Source organism: Zingiber officinale, chromosome 3B (genome assembly GCF_018446385.1).
Source record: "Zingiber officinale cultivar Zhangliang chromosome 3B, Zo_v1.1, whole genome shotgun sequence".
NCBI lineage: Eukaryota > Viridiplantae > Streptophyta > Magnoliopsida > Zingiberales > Zingiberaceae > Zingiber > Zingiber officinale.
Window position 1 is genome coordinate 5,455,016 of NC_055991.1, and position 16,767 is coordinate 5,471,782.

Here is a 16,767-nt window from a genome sequence, read left to right on the forward strand (position 1 = left end):
TTCCCCAAAATGAGAGGGATATTGACTAAATATTGTTTTCTTTAGTATTATCAAACATAATTGTAGGTGAATGATAGCACAAATCTATATAAATAATAGTTGAAATAGATAGATCGTGGTTCTCTGCTTAAAAAAAAAAAATCTTCCTTTCATTTTTACGAAATAAGTAAAATTCCACCTTAAAAATATTTTCAACTATGGATGTAGGGATATGAATTATGAAGTAATAATGACAGTGAATATCCTGCGTTCAAGTGGTTAGGAGTACAAGAAGTTTTTCCTCTAAATATGTACCTGTTAGAAATTAATCTCTTTTTTATTATAATAAATATTTCACTCTCTAATCCGTTAGATGGCATGAAACAATAAGAATAGTACAACCCATCCGTAGGCGAGACATTACGTTCCACTTGTAGATTTTAAATACCACGTGCTGAGCACAGGATCGACTAGGGCAATGATTTTATATATTAACGTCAAATCTGGTACGATCATTCTTATCCTAGAGAAATTTTTATTGATAGGATAAATTAATTTTCATTGACAATGGATAAATCGGAAAGATGCATACGGAAGTCCATCCTGACCGTCATGATGTCGTTTGATCGACACTACAACACATGACATTCAATTGCTTTTCTAGGTCAACTATTTTTGATATTACATTTGATCAACTCTATTGAACATGGCCTTGAAATACTTTTCTAGGTGAATTACTACCGGTTGAAACTTGAAAGGGGGCGTTTGGTACGGTAAAATGAAATTAAATAGAATCAGAATGAAATCTAGAATAATGAAATAAAATCCTAATCTTGAGATTAAGACTGTAAATTGATTGAACTGTTTTCTATAATTTATAATTTATGAAATTGATATTCGGTTCTAATATGAAGAAAGAAAGACATTCATCAAAGGCATTTAATTAATAAAAAATAACATTAAAAATTAAAATAATAATTGGTTTGAAGGATATCAATCGAATAGTTGCCCAAGGAGTTTCCGGTGTCTTTGTATAACTTACAAATAGAAATTTCAATATGAAGTAGGCAACCTCAAATGAAGGTGAAACAATAGTGAAACGAAGTACCACATAAAAGTTCACTAACATTCTCCTACTGATCTTTCTTATTAGCATCCTTGAGCTGCCCCTTCTTACGAATCTTCATGCAGAAGCCCAAGCGCCATTGGTCGATCAGGGACTCCGGTATCAGTGAAAGCAGACACCATATGAGTGAGTGAGGCCAGTAGGGTGTGCATCTTGGCTCGTGGCCTATCCATCGTAAAGCTGCACGAGCATAAGTGTCTGCCGATGGAACAAGCAAGGAAGATCTCCTGATGGATGCCATCTTTGTAGCCACATACAAGGGCACCTGTTCATAGTAGAAACTAAATCATGCACAGACCAAAATCAGTGAAAAGATATGCGCAACAACTTGTCTCTTCTAGAACAAGGATAGTGTTCTAGACTTCCAAGTTTTTTTTTTACAGGCCTTTCACAAAGATGTTGGGAACTCATATATCACTAAAGTATACATGCATTTGTAATTGAGAAAAATTGGAAGATAGAAAGACATTCCACATAATCCAGATTTAAATAATGTTTGCTTTGAGGTTATACTTCAGAAGTTAAAAGATTATCGATTGCAGTGTGATGATCTTAAGTCTCCTAAATTTGGAGTTAGAAGGCATACAGCAAGACATACATTCTACAACATTATCCATTCCTCAAATTGGTCCTTCATTAAGTTCAAATGGTCTCTACAGTTTATATAATCCACAATCATATTACAGTACTAGGGTTAAAGAAGAAAGAAACCAAGAAAATATACCATCAATTCAAAGTTTGGTTGTCTATATTTTACTGATGTTATTAAGGATATCGAGAAGAGGGTGTACCTTATACATATTCTCAAGCCATTTCAAGTGATAATTCAGAGAAATGGTTAGTTGCCATTGAAGAAAATATGACATTTCTGCATAAGAGTAGTATTTGGGAGTTGGTTCCAAGTCCTAGTGGAAGAAGATAATTGGCTGCAATTGAGTGTTCAAGATCAAGTATATTTTAGATATAATGCCTGATTTATTGGAAAGTGATACAATCAAGTACAAGGTATTGATTCTAATGATGTGTTTTCTCCTGTTGTAAAGCACTATTCCATTTGAGTTTTGCAATCTGTAATAGCTATGCATGATTTGGAATTAGAACTAGACATCAAACAACATTCTTAGGCGGAAACCTAAAAGAACACATTCACATACAACAACCTGCTGGATTTGTTGTTCAAGGCAAGGAAGACCATTTTACTGGTTGAAGCAATCTTTATATTGAATCATAGTTTCTCAAGAATTAGGTATGCTATTTATGTTTATTCCAAGAATTGAACAAAGGATTATTTATGTATTGTTTGACCGAGAAGAGATACATTGAGAAGATTTGAGCCACGTTGACATGAAAGATGTCAAATCTGTTAGTACACTTTAATTCGTTTTGGGCTTTCAGCAGATCTATCACCATATAGACTCACGAGAAGAGACACTACATGGCTTGTGTTATATACTCCAATGTTATAGGAGATCTCATGTATGTCAGGGTATGTAATTGTCTTAATATCCCCATGCAATGAGTTAGATATAAATGGCAAACCTCGAGAAAAATCAATGGCGAATAATGAAATGTGTTTTCAGATACTTGAAAGATTTTGCAAATCCTTGTTATTTGCAGAAGATTTGGACAAAGAGAGTCGCGAGTAATATACTTTGCCTTAGGCACTAATACAGTTAATCAAAAGTGGCTGTATTTGAGGCTATGAAAGTGGCTGTTTTGGCTTAGAGGTTAAGATTGTAAACTTAGAGGAATTAAGAACTGACTGTTGGTTGCTGTGATAGTCAGTGTCATTCATTTGACTGAGGATCAAATGTTCCATAGGAAGAGACCAAGCGAATTGCGTCCATTATCACTTTGTCAAAGACGTGATTGGTCAAAGCAACATTGCTAGTTGGTACTAATGATACCGAATCCTACTATATACTAGTTACACTAAGTAGAGGCACAAATCTTCACAATATATCATCTGAGTTACTCTCTAAACAGAAAACTTCACAAAGTTATTGTCGTCGTAGAATGTACCATAACCTTCATTGAGCCAACATTAACTAAAATGTAACTCGATCCCATAATTCTTACTTTAAGTTTGTAAGAGCACAAGTATAATGTACATGCGGAAAAGTAATAATGTCAAGTATCATAGACAATATTTAGAGTCATATCATGTCATCTGTAAAAAGGTAAGGCCAGAGAAGAGCATGAAATGATTTAGTCTTAAGAATATATCTAGGACATACAAAACAGATAGAATACTACCTGACATTGCACATCTATCCCCTTGCCTTTATATTCAACGTACAAGCATCTTGAGAATTGATCAATGTACCTGAACAATATAGCAAAGATCATTTTCAAGCAAAAGACCATATAGGCTACAAGCCAGCTAAACTCAGAAAATAAAAAGGAAGAAAAAAAGTGAAGTTAATTTCCATGTTAGTCCAAGAAAAGCAACTGAGCTAATAATCAAAGATGAACTACACCTTGCACCGTTTGTTATTATTATGCCTTAAACTAATCTTGAATGAACTAGTCTTCAAATCGTTTTGTTGTTCATTTAACACAGCATGATATTTTTTTTTATCTTCATTCGCTTGACCAAAGATGTGCATTTTGCCTAGAAAACAAAGCAAACAGAGATCAGATCTGGAATTTAAACGGGAACAAATCTTACGCTTTCGTTGCAGCGTAAACAGCGTATAGTGGATCAGATGGGATGACGACGGCGGAGCCAGAACCGATGTTGATTATGGCGCCCTTCTTCCTTTCGAGCATCCCCGGCAGCACGGCCTGCGTGATCTGGGTCAGCCCCTCCACGTTCACCTTAATCAGGTCCCTCAGCAGCTCCTCATCCACCTCGTGGAAGAACCTGGCGTAGGGGTAGGAAACGCCGGCGTTGTTGACTAGTATCCCGACGTCGAGGCCCCGAACGGCCTTCCGGAGTCGAGCGAGGCCGTCGTGGAGCTCTCCGGCGAGGTCAACGACGACGGTGTCGACGCGGACGTCCGGACTCGCGGCGCGGACGGCGTCGGAGACGTCGCGGAGCTTCTCGGGGCTACGGCCGACGAGGAGGACGTTGAGGCCCTCCCGGGCGAGCTGGAAAGCGAACGCCTTGCCGATGCCGTCGGTGGAGCCGGTGACGAGGGCCCAGGAGCCGTAGCCGCGGAGGTCTTTGGCGGGCCGAAGGAAGGTAACGAAGGCCCAACGGAGGAGGAGGATTGAAATCCTGAGAAGCGCGAGGAGGCCGACGCCGGCGAGGAGGAGGATCCACGTAGGTAGGGTTTCGAGGTGCTGGTGGTAGGAGCAGGCCGCCATTGCTGCTGCTTCTTCTTCTTCCTCGTTCTTTCTGGTGTGGCGAAGGGGCAAAATAAACTCAAATTGAACCGAGTGACGGCTGACGTGGAGAGAGTTGGAAACGGTTGAGTTCTGTTGAGGTTGATGAGCGATCGGAGAACTCGTCAGTCACAAGGCAGCTCAAAATCACACCCAATCAGTTTAATTTTGGAACACAGCCTTCCAGTGACTTTGAATTTCAAATAAAATAAATATTTTAAAGATTAACTTCTTAATGTATATAAATTATATTATATTCCAGATTTATAAGAGCTAATTTAATTCAAATTTAGTTTGAATATTTGTTTGTTTATATATATATATATATATATAATTTTGTTAATGAATACTAATGAATTGAATGCATATTTAATTTAACTGATTATTTAAACTTATTCATAAATAAATTTTTACCAAACCAATTTAGAGCTACACTTTGACATAACCTTGGCAGAATCAGTGTTTGTCAAAATCTTGGTATACACAAAATCATGCTTTGGAATTTTGGAAAGTATTCATTAGCTTCAGTTCTTGTATGTAACCATGACTAATCTGGAAAGTATTCTTCGACATATAATTGGTGTCAGAAAGGCAGTATTCTGTGGCCTTCTGTTCTTAGAAGATAGATCGGATGTCATTATACCTATGGCTTTCTGCCCTGCACAAGCATGCAGTTGTCAGTTCCATGTCTAGAGACTACAAGTACCATGTTATGTATCTGTATGTATTGTTAACTCCTCGATTGTATATCTCCTGTCTAAGTGATCGAACCCCAAAGGTATCTACAATTACTGGACATTTTTAAGGATTTGCCTTATGTACCGTGAGGATGGTTAACGAACTGGCAAATGAAGAAGCTAAGGAACTGTTCCGGATATGAATGTGGCATGGGAGGAATTAATGGGAGGTCAAAGGGCATTTGGGTAATTGAGGATTGCTAGGGCAGGGGTTTTTTTGGGAATCGCCGTTCACAGCAACGGGGGGGGGGGGGGGGGGGGCTTGCTCGCGTTTTTGGGGGGCTGGGTTCGTGGGAGAGAGCGGCCGCCGCCAAACAGCCCTTCTCGCTTCTCGTCGGTGCCGGCCACCACTGCCTTCCTCTCCTCCTGGCGATTCCGACCACCACCCTCCTTTCTCCTCACGGCATCACCCGACAGACCCGGTGGACGGCGACGAGGAGCGCCACCACTGCCGCCGTCAGCGAGCGTCGTTGCCACCAGAACGCACCGCCGCCTCCGACAGGCGCTGCTTCCGCCTCCAGCGACTACAGCTGCAGAATCCCGTGGCCGCCGTCAGCGAGCGTCGTTGCCACCAGAACGCACCGCCGCCTCCGACAGGCGTTGCTTCCGCCTCCGGCGACTACAGCTGCAGAATCCCGTGGCCGCCGTCAGCATGCGCCGCTGCCACCAGTGAGCGCCGTCGCCGCTAGTGAGCGCCGTCGCCGCCAGTGAGCACCGCTGCCGCTAGCGTGCGCCGCCGCCCCCAGCGGGCTCCGCCATCATCTCTTGCGACCATCGTCGCCGGCAGCCACCGCTGCCTTCCCCCGCGGCCACAACCGCCGCCGGCAGCCACTGCTGCCTTTTCCCGCGGCCACAGCCGCCGCCGACAGCCGCAGCTTCCCCCTCTCGCATCTACTGCCGCTGTCTTTAGTGGATATCGTCACCTTCCAGATAGCCGCAGCTCGATACTATTTGGGTTATTCCGGCCATCGCGCCGAGGTTGGGTTCGGCCATCGAGCCGAGATTGTTCCGGCCATTGAGTCGTTGGGTTTTACTCTGTGCATCTCTCTTATGATTACGAGCTATCTGTGTGATCCGGTCTGCGTGCCGCGTATCGGCCTACGTGCCGCGTATCGGCCTACGAGCCATTATGTCTCGGCCTACATGCCGCTTTCCGGATCCAGGGCCACGACGACTTGATCAGTAGCTCGACCAGCTCATCCATCCATCCGAGGGCGCCCCCCTGGGCCAGGGTACGTTCTCGTACCTTTTCTGCATTTAGTTAATTATTCTGCTATACTATTATGTGGTTACTCATACATTTGTGGGATTCGCCTCGAGCACCGAGGTACCAGAGACCGGGGGAACCCGGTCGCTGGATACAGGTACAGTTGACCGGAGGAGGACTTCAGACGACTTGGTCAACACAGCGGACAGATCATCAACCGGGTCATGGGGATGCGGTCAACCTTCCAGACACGTCACACCGACAGATTCATTTTCTCAACTTCCAGACAGGATCAGGAACTAACATGTATGGTTAAATTCCCAAGCAAGGTTTCATCATGAAGCAACTAGTGGAGCTGCCAGTGCCAGGGCTGCTCCCTTCTTCCACTGGCAACAAGCATGATGATCTTCCTTTATGCTGCTGTTTCCACAATTACCACTTATACGAGTAATGGATGGTCCAGGAATAATGATGTGAGGTCAATAATTAAGGAAATATGATTGTTAAGAGTCAAGAAACGGTAGTTAAGGTCGGAAAGTATATGCGGATCATTTTTCCGGGATTTAATTCCTCATTTCATAGACATAGCTCACAATATCCTCTTGGATAGTTTAAGTACTGATCAGACCCCAAGATTCAGTCCATCATTTTTCATGAGCACAGCTTCTAGTCTCTTTCCGGATGACCCAAGCACCTATCGGACCCCCAGGCTTAGCCCATCACTTTTCATGGGCACAACTCTCAATCTCCTCTCGAGCGACCCAAGCGTCTGTTTAATCCACAGGACTCAGCCCATCACTTCTCATGGACACAACTCTTAATCTGCTCCAAGTTAGCTCAAGTGTCGACTAGACCCCCAGGACTTAGCCCATCACTTTTCATGAGCACAACTCTCAATCTCTTCCCGGGCAGTCCAAGTGCCTGTTGGACCTTGAGGGCTCAGCCCATCACTTCTTATAAGCACAACTCCCTGTCTACTCCCGGTCGACGTATGCGCCAACCGAGCCCTAGAGCTCAACCCATCACTTCTCATGGGGATAGTTCCCAGTCTCCTCCCGGGCGGTCCAAGCGTCGATCGGACCCCCCGGGCTCAGCCCATCACTTCTCATGGACACAATTACCAGTTTGTTCCCGTCGGACCTTAGGACTCAACCCATCACTTCTCATGGGCACAACTCTTAGTCTCCTCCCAAGAGGCTCAAGCGCCAACCGGATCCCCCGGGCTCAACCCATCAGTTCTCATAAGCATAACTCTCAGTCTACTCTCAGTCGGCCCCAATACTGATCGAGCTATCGCTAGGGGACAACGCTGTAAGGAAATTGTCACCACTTATCAGAGAATAACAAATATTCGTCAGAGAATATTCTAATACACTGCCACATACAAGCTACGAAACCTTCCTCTATCCAATGGAAATCCTTCGTATATCCTCCAACACTCGACATTCTTTGACGCCTCATTATTGCAGAAGTCATAAGAGGCAATATAAAAAGGGGTTTTGTCTGTTAGCCAAGTACGCACGCACACACGCATCTATTATGATTTTACTGTTCATCTTCTTTTCTACTTTTCGTTCGACCACTGTACTGACTTGAGCGTTGAAGTACCTGCACCATGGACTCTTTCCCTGGTTCTCGACCTAACATTCTCATGCGATCACTTTGTGGTGTACGTAGGTCCATGGGTACCATTTTCGATCGTCTTCCCTTGCTCCGCTCAAAGACCTAAAACCCGCCACGCATCTTCGGGTCCTAGAGCCGAGTCTTCCCTCTATCAATGCTCCTGCCTTTGTCAACGGCTCCGTCTGACTTAGCTTCCGACCAGGATCAACCTCCATTGAAATTGTAACTATGCAACAAATAGAATATGAGACCTTTACTCTTACTCGATTCATGTTGTCCTCTGTCGTTGTAGGATAAGTCCACCAAAACCTCTTCCCAGGCAGCCGAAGCGCATGTCGGACCCTGAGGGCTCAGCCCATCACTTCTTATAAGCACAGCTCCCAGTCTACTCCCGATCGACGCCTGCGCCAACCGAGCCCTAGGGCTCAACCCATCATTTCTCTTGGGGATAGTTCTCAGTCTCCTCTCGGGCGGTCCAAGCGTCGGTCGCACCCCCAGGATTCAGCTCATCACTTCTCATGGACACAACTCCCAATTTGCTCCCGATTGGCTCATATGTCAGTCGAACCCTAAGACTTAGCCCATTCACTTCTCATGGACACAACTCTTAGTTTCCTCCCAAGAGGCTCAAGCACCAGCCGGACCCCCAAGGCTCAACCCATCACTTTTCATAAGCATAACTCTCAGTGTACTCTTGGTCGGCCCCAGTGCTGATTATGCTATCACCAGAGGACAACGCTGTAAGGAAATCGTCACCACTTATCAGAGAATAATAGATATTCGTCAAAAAATATTCTGATACATTGCCACATACAAACCACGGAACCTTCCTCTATCCAATGGAAGTCCGTCGTAATCCTCCAACACCCGACATTCTCTGACGCCTCATTATTACAGAAATTATAAGAGGCAGTATAAAAAGGATTCTGTCTTTTATCCAAGTACGCGCGCACATACGCATCTACTACAATTTTACTGTTCATCTTCTTCTCCACTTTTTGTTCGACCACCGTACTGACTTGAGCGTCGAAGTACCTATACCAGGGACTCTTTCCCTGATTCTCGACACCCGACATTCTCTGTCCAATGGAAGTCCATTGTAATCCTCCAACACCCGACATTCTCTGACACCTCATTATTGCAAAAATTATAAAAGGCAGTATAAAAAAGGGTTCTGTCTTTTAGCCAAATACGCTCGCACATACGCATCTACTATAATTTTACTGTTCATCTTCTTCTCCACTTTTTGTTCGACCACCGTACTGACTTGAGCATCGAAGTATCTATACTAGGGACTCTTTCCCTGATTCTCGACCTAACGCTCTCATGTGATCTCTTTGTGGTGTACGTAAGTCCATAAGTACCATTTTCGATCGTCTTACCTTGCTTCGCTCGAAAACCTAAAGTCCGTCACGCATCTTCAGGTCTTAGAGCTGAGTCTTCCCTCTGTCAATGCTTGCCTTTGTCACCGGCTCCATCTGACTTAGCTTCCGACCAAGATCAACCCCCATTGAAATTGTAACTATGCAACAAATAGAATATGAGACATTTACTCTTACTCGATTCATGTTGTCCCCTGTCGTAGGATAAGTCCACCAAAACCTCAATCCATTGGAAATAAATATTCGAGTGCCATTGCAAGTGTTAGCTCGTGGTCGAACAAAATAACAAAGTAGGACTCTGAACACGCAATGTAGATCATGGCATTCAGTAGTTGCGTTCTGGACAATAAAATATAACGCGTGCTACTAAAATGTATCGTTATGATGCTTACTCATGAAGGCTAAAAAGCCACTTATCCCCGACCAAGAAAAAAAAAAAATAAACCCCACCAACCACCACCACGTTAAGCTGAGGTAAATGATTGTGTTTTTTAGGACAAAGTGCTATAGGCTGCTAGGCCGCGCATGCCGCATTGGGCGATTTAGAGCGCACTTTGCAGGCGAGGAGCTTCTTGAGGAGTCATTCTTTACCTAGAATTGATTCAAAATGAGCATATCAGACTCGGCTTGATGAAAGGACACGATCAAGGCATTCGTTTGATTCGCCCAGAGGAAAGGGCACAATCTACACATTGTGATCCTTGGATTCAAGATGGATGACCAAACCTGCTTGATCCAAGAGACTCAAGTATTCATGAAAAAGGCCCCTCAAACTCTTCATAAATTAGAGTGCAATAGAATCATCCAATCATTCCATATTCATCCTTTCTTGCATTTCTGGAGACTTCTAAAAGCATCTTTCTTCTAAGTTCTTGTGATTTGTATACCTACTATCATGATATAAAAGTTACTGTATCTTACCAGATAATTTTAAATTCGTCTCTAACCTTGACTTTGTCTGCACTTTATTATACCGTTATTCTACCCACACATAAATTACACCAGAAGCTCATCCAACTAATTAGACGGAGGAAAATGGCTCCTCCTTATGATTTCCCTCTATAAGCTCTTCATTCCGGCCAATCCAGACGAATCAAATCTCAACCAGTTGATTAACAAAGAACAGCCAAGATTTGATTGGCACAAATTGGACTCCATAAATCCATAGCTTTATTATTATTATTATTATTATTATTTCATAAAGTTGATCCATACATGTTTAGGTTCTGGGTCAATTCTTAGCGAATGTAAAATACATTATTAGATGTCTGATCTCCACGTGCAAAGAGCGGATGTGTTAAGGTAAATTAACTCCATGATTTATAAGGCTAGTGATATTGGACCGTTTGAGATGAGCAATATCATCTGCTAATCAAACATATGCTATGGAGAAGCTCCATGGGTTAATACAATTTATACTTGTATGTGATGTTAAGGTAAAATCTTATGTGATTTACCTTCCTTTAGATTGGATAATCCTAAAAAAAACCCAAAATAAGAATTATCATTTTTTACATGCAATACCTCTACGAAGGCGCCAAGACTCATCTAAACTTCCCAAATTTACCAATGATAAATACGTGGGACCGGACCATATTAATCAGATATTTTAAAAGAAAAAAAAAAAAACTATACATACCTGAGTTGGATCCCCCTTCCAAAATTCCCACGCTCTCACCTTCGTCTCCTCTTCTGGCCCCAGCAATAAAATCCCACTGGCGCTGAAAACCACGCCGACACCTACCACTCACCTTCCATTCCAAAATGCCTGCACTCAGTATTCTTATATACGACTCAACTTCTACTGCATCACCATCACCATTACCATTAGCATCGACGGGTAAGTGCTACTGCGAGATGAAGAGAATAAGAGCGTACCTGCTTACTATCATCTTTTGCACCATTCACATAGCTGCATTGTCGCCGGACGGCCTCTCCCTCCTCGCCTTCAAGGCGGCCGTGTCCGAAGACCCCGAATCCTCCCTGGCCGGGTGGACGGAGGTCGACGACGACCCCTGCCGCTGGCCTGGCATTTCCTGCGCCAATGTGACCGGATACGCCGACCCACGCGTCGTCGGCATTCGCATCTTCAACGAGAATTTGACCGGCTACATCCCTTCCGAGCTCGGCACGCTCCTCTTCCTCCGACGCCTCAACCTCCATGGCAACCGCCTCACCGGCCCCGTCCCCGCCCAGCTCTTCAACGCCACATCCCTTCGCTCGGTCTTGCTCAACGATAACCTCCTCTCCGGCACATTCCCCGCTGCTGCCTGCGACGTCCCTCGTCTCCAGAATCTCGACCTCTCCAGGAACGCCATCGCCGGCCCGCTCCCGCCGGCGCTACGCCGGTGTCGCCAGCTGCAGCGGCTCATTCTTATGGGGAACCGGCTGTCCGGCGTGATCCCCGCCGGGATCTGGGGCGAAATGGAGAAGCTCACCCAGCTTGATCTCTCCTCCAACGCCTTCGAGGGGCCCATCCCGCCCGATCTCGGCGAGTTGGACTCCCTCGGAGGCACGCTGAACCTCTCCCACAATCGCTTCTCCGGCAAAATCCCCAGCACGCTCGGCGACTTGCCGACCACGGTCAGCCTCGATCTGCGCTTCAACAACCTCTCTGGGGAGATCCCCGGTGGGGGATCGCTGGCGAACCAGGGCCCGACGGCATTCCTGAACAACCCGGGGCTTTGCGGCGTCCCGCTGTTGATCCCCTGCGAGGTGGAGGCTGCGCCGGAGGCGGAGGCGCCCGGCCCGGTGCAGGGTTCCACGGCGGCGATGAGCACCGATAAGGAGGCAGCGAGGGAGGGTGAGAGGGGAATGAAGGCGGGGCTGATCGTGCTGATATCGGTCGCGGACGCGGCCGGGGTGGCGCTGGTGGGGCTGGTGGTGGTCTGCGCGTACCGGAAGATGAAGGGTCGGAACGAAGGGTGCGCCAAATTAAGAAGCGACCTATCCGGCCGACGGATCCAGCGCTGCACGTGCTGCGGCGAGGCGGCAGCAGAGAAGGGGGAAGAAGAAGAAGAAGAAGATTCGGCGTCGTCATCGTCGTCGTCGGAGGCGGCGGAGGGGAAGCTGGTGGCGATGGACAAGGAATTCAAGGTAGATCTAGAGGAGCTGCTGCGGGCGTCGGCCTACGTGCTCGGAAAAGGCCCGAAGGGGATCGTCTACAAGGTGGTGGTTGGGGAGGGGACGGCGGTGGCCGTGCGGAGGCTAGGGCAGGGCGGCGTCGGCGGGGGGCGGCCCAAGGAGTTCGCAGCGGAGGTGAGGGCGATGGGGCGAGTCCGGCACCCGAACCTGGTGCGACTCCGGGCCCACTACTGGGCTCCCGACGAGAAACTTCTCATCGCCGACTACATCGCCAACGGCAATCTGGCCACCGCCCTTGGAGGTTAGCAACCGAACCTTCTAGGTCAAAACTCCCATTTAATTACGGTTGGTTAATTACGCGTCATAAAAACCAATTAAACGAAACCGCACCTACCAACACAGTTTGGCTGTTCAATTAATTATTTGGGTCAGGACTCAGGCTTCTTCTCCTCGTCCTTCTCCTGCCCTCGTCGTGAGGGCAAAGGTGGCTGTGGGTCCTTTCTCATTTATGAAGCGGATTGACACGGGCCATTTAATTGAGTCGACAAAAGCGACTAAACGCAGGTGCATGTCTTGTCCGGCGTTAAGACTATGACACGAATCATTTTAATTACAACGCGTGCGAAGAATTTTTTAGAAATGTAGAATGGAACTTTTAGGAAGATTGAAGTGTGCGGCAAAACTGGGGGCTTTTGGTTTTTGTTCTTTATAGTGGGGTCGAAAAGGAGGTGAGTCTCTTCGGACAGGGCATCGAGGGACAGAATCGGATTTTTATTGCTTAGCTAAGCCCAGTGACATTTCCGTGAAGAAGATGTCAAAATCCGGATTCTATCATCGGACAAGATTGCCTTTTGATGGATAATTAATAGAAAAATAGTTTTTGAATGTTTTCTTTTAAAATTTGCTTATTGGATTTATTGATAATTGATTTTGTCGGGAAATGGGCAGGTCGACCGGGTCAGCCGGCACTGACGTGGCCAGTGAGGCTGCGCATCGCCCGCGGCGCCGCTCGCGGCCTCGCTCACCTCCACGACTGCAGCTCCCGCAAGTTCGTCCACGGCGACCTCAAACCCTCCAAGATTCTCCTCGATGCCAACTTCAACCCCTACGTCTCCAACTTCGGCCTCCTCCGCCTAATCTCACTCATCACCCGCCCATCCTCATCTGCCGCCACCCCCTCCTCCTCCTCCGTCGCAGCCGCCGCTGGCGGCGGCGGCCTCTTCGGGCTGCCCTCTTCCCCCTTCCTCGACAAAACCAACCCCTACAGCGCACCGGAGACACGCGCCGCCGCCTCCCGCCCCACCCAGAAGTCCGACGTCTACTCCTTCGGCGTCCTGCTGCTGGAGATGCTGACCGGGAAGCCGCCGGAGGCGGCTTCATCGTCGGGGGAACCGGGGGTGGTGAAGTGGGCGAGGAAGGCGCTGGAGGAGGCGAGGCCGCTGGCGGAGCTGGTGGACCCGACGGTGGCGGTCCACGACGTGCACGGCAGGAAGGAGGTGGCGGCGGCGTTCCACGTGGCACTAGCGTGCGCGGAGGCGGACCCGGAGGCGAGGCCGAGGATGAAAACGGTATCGGAAAAGCTCGATAGGATTAACTGCAGCAACAAACTTAGTGTAAAATTTAAGATGTGCGATTAGATCAACCGCAATCTTCTGTTGTCTATAATAAAATTAAAATAAATAAATACAAAAACTAATAAGAAAAAAATATATAATGAAATGACAGTAAAATGAAATGAAAATAACATGAAATATAAAACGTACCATTATGTTCTATATTCCCTAGCAAAATCATTTATAAATGAAATTGTTTTCTAACATAGAAGTAGCCTACGGAATGAGTTGTTGGTTGTAAAATCTTCAACAAGGAAATTATTCATTTTAATTCATATTCTGCCGACCACCTAGATTTACTATAATTTTAAGCTGAATAAATGTGTGACAGACTTGAACATGTTGATCATATGAACTTGATTCAATTCAAGTTTTGATGAATATAATATTTTTATTTAAATAATAATCTATTGCACTAATTCATTAATTAGAGACTAGACTAGTGTATTGACCAATTGACTAACCAAAGAACCATAAGTTTCTACCCATCTATATCTAATCATCCAATGGATCAGAGGTCTTTTCCATTTTGTTGTCGAAACCTCTATTATAAAAGTTATTGTAGAGCTTTTAGCACTCGACATTTATTGAACAATATGTAATTCTTTTGCATCAAGTGCTCAATGGACTCTAAGGATTTAAATTCAGGTTAAAAGCTTTAACTCAAGCTCCCAAAAATCTAGCTACTCGTAGTTTTCTTTTGTTATTTTTGAGTGTGCATTGACTTGCCCCGTGGCCCCTTATCAAGGGGTGGTTGTAGCAAACTTTTAAGAGTGCCCGTCGGGTGGATTATGATCATAGTGTAATAGTGGGTATTTGAAGCACAACATTAATGTGTTTTAGTTTTGTCTTTTTTTTTGTTGCACTTATACTTGGCACTAATCATCCCACACGAGCATTTGATCTACAAACATCATCTTGTTTGTGTTTTGGGCGAGGTGGAGTCGAATTTAGAGCCACGTCAGTTACTCGGTTTCCGTCTCCAAATCCTTACACCTTCCATGCTCAATTGGGTGGCATTGAGCTTGGTAGGCTAAGATCAATGTGTTTCGAAGAGTGACAACATGACTTGTCATTAGGTTATGCTGATGGTACAATTTTGGTTGGTATATGGCTGCCTCTTGCTAGGAGGGACCAAGGACAAAAGGGAAGATGATTCTACATGTAAGGAAGGCATTCAAAGGGAAGGTACAATTTGAACTTCTCATTCGTTAAAGGAGAGGAAGGGTGATGGCCAAACATGTAAAGTTTTGAATTCGCTTAACAACATTATCGGAATGAATTCCACCTCATCTATTGAATTTTGAAATATTTGCACTTAAAAATGATGTGAGAAGAGGAAGCTTTAGGAGTTGTTGAGGTTGCAAGCTTCCTAGAGTTCGTCTCCCTATGGATTGACCAACATACTCTTCATTAGTTGCATCGATTTGGAATTCTACTCCTTTTTTGGTTTTTTTTTTACTTCATTTTCTTTTCCCAAAAATGAATCAATCGACGAGGAGCCAAGATTTGCATTGTTTTTTATGCAAATGATATATAATATTTTTCTACGTCCTAAATAGAATAGAAGTATCAAAAATAAATCCGATTTGATGATTTAACCTAAGTCGATCAAAAAAAAAAAAAGGTTCGGATTGGATATTTTCATATTTTAGTCGAGTTCAGATTGAAGGATTTTGGGTTGAAAATTTTCGGGTAGGATTGACCAGGGATCCAAATTTAGGGTTTAATGGATTTTGTAGGATTAAATTAAATTTTATTTTAAAAATTAAGATACTTTTATATATATTAATATTTAGTATGATAATGATGGAGTATTGAAATAAAAGTAAAGAATTATTTGAAAAATAATTTAGAAAAATCATTTTGAATTGGGTTTTCAGATAATTCAGGTCGGGTTCAGATTAATTGGGATCAAATTTGAATTTAAAGATTTCAAGTTAAATTCGGGAAAAAATCAATTCAACCTAAAACCGATTTGATCCACCTAAATTATAACTTGGGACAATGAACCTACTGTTATAAAACTAGAGGGTCGTTACCTTAATTATCTTATGAGAATAAGTGTAATTTTTTTTAAAAAAAATTAGTTTAAATACAATATCTATATAAATCTTAAATTCTAAATTCTAAACTGATAAAAATAAAGAAAAAAAACTCACCTAAGATAAGTAAGGTAATCCGAGGTGTCTCAAGTGTGCACCATGAGATGATATGTAGGCTATTAAATCTCTCTTTATATAAAATTAAAGTTCGAATCGAGCTTACGCCGAACTTGAGCGTAGGGAAAAACCAACCAAGTTGAGCTCAAATCTCTTGTTGTTCAACTCGGCTCGATTCAATTAGACCCCTACTTAAAAACTATAGATCAAACCTAATTTTAGTCCCAAAAAAATTATAATTTATCACTCAAATATAACTTTGTTCAATTAAAAAAATTAAAATATTAGTAAAATCTAACTTTGATTAATAAAAAATTAAATATTACCAACCAAATCTAACTTTAAATAGGAGAGGATGTCACATTAACCAACAATCAGAAATTAAATATTACCGACCAAATCTAATTTTGATTTGTAAAAAGTTAAATATTACAAATGTAACTAAAAAAATACATATTACCGGTCAAATAAATTTGGCCAGTAAAAAATTAAATATTAACTGCTAAATCTAAATTTAATTAGTA

The 16,767-nt window shown here is 44.0% G+C and overlaps 2 protein-coding genes across 2 annotated transcripts; one reads left to right on the top strand and one right to left on the bottom strand.

The window, feature by feature from the left end:
* Positions 1–922: 922 nt before the first annotated feature.
* Positions 923–11,421, bottom strand: LOC122055650 (very-long-chain 3-oxoacyl-CoA reductase 1-like). The gene is made up of 4 exons (XM_042617185.1): positions 11,024–11,421; positions 3,777–4,528; positions 3,362–3,431; positions 923–1,370 (listed from the first exon to the last, which is right to left on the bottom strand). The coding sequence occupies exons 2-4, from the start codon at positions 4,415–4,417 to the stop codon at positions 1,113–1,115; spliced, it is 969 nt and encodes a 322-aa protein (XP_042473119.1). The 5' UTR covers positions 4,418–4,528; positions 11,024–11,421; the 3' UTR covers positions 923–1,112.
* Positions 11,242–14,264, top strand: LOC122055649 (receptor protein kinase-like protein ZAR1). Its single transcript, XM_042617184.1, has 2 exons — positions 11,242–12,769; positions 13,417–14,264. Exons 1-2 carry the CDS (start codon positions 11,242–11,244, stop codon positions 14,103–14,105), a joined length of 2,217 nt encoding a protein of 738 aa, XP_042473118.1. The 3' UTR covers positions 14,106–14,264.
* The last annotated feature ends 2,503 nt before the right edge of the window (positions 14,265–16,767 follow it).

Coding starts and splice junctions, on each gene's coding strand:
- LOC122055650 (XM_042617185.1), bottom strand. CDS start 4,417: ATGGCGGCCTGCTCCTACCACCAGCACCTCGAAACCCTACCTACGTGG. Junction 3,432..3,776: donor GTTTACGCTGCAACGAAAGC/GTAAGATTTGTT, acceptor TATATTGTTCAG/GTACATTGATCAATTCTCAA. Junction 1,371..3,361: donor GGATAGATGTGCAATGTCAG/GTAGTATTCTAT, acceptor TACTATGAACAG/GTGCCCTTGTATGTGGCTAC.
- LOC122055649 (XM_042617184.1), top strand. CDS start 11,242: ATGAAGAGAATAAGAGCGTACCTGCTTACTATCATCTTTTGCACCATT. Junction 12,770..13,416: donor TCTGGCCACCGCCCTTGGAG/GTTAGCAACCGA, acceptor GGAAATGGGCAG/GTCGACCGGGTCAGCCGGCA.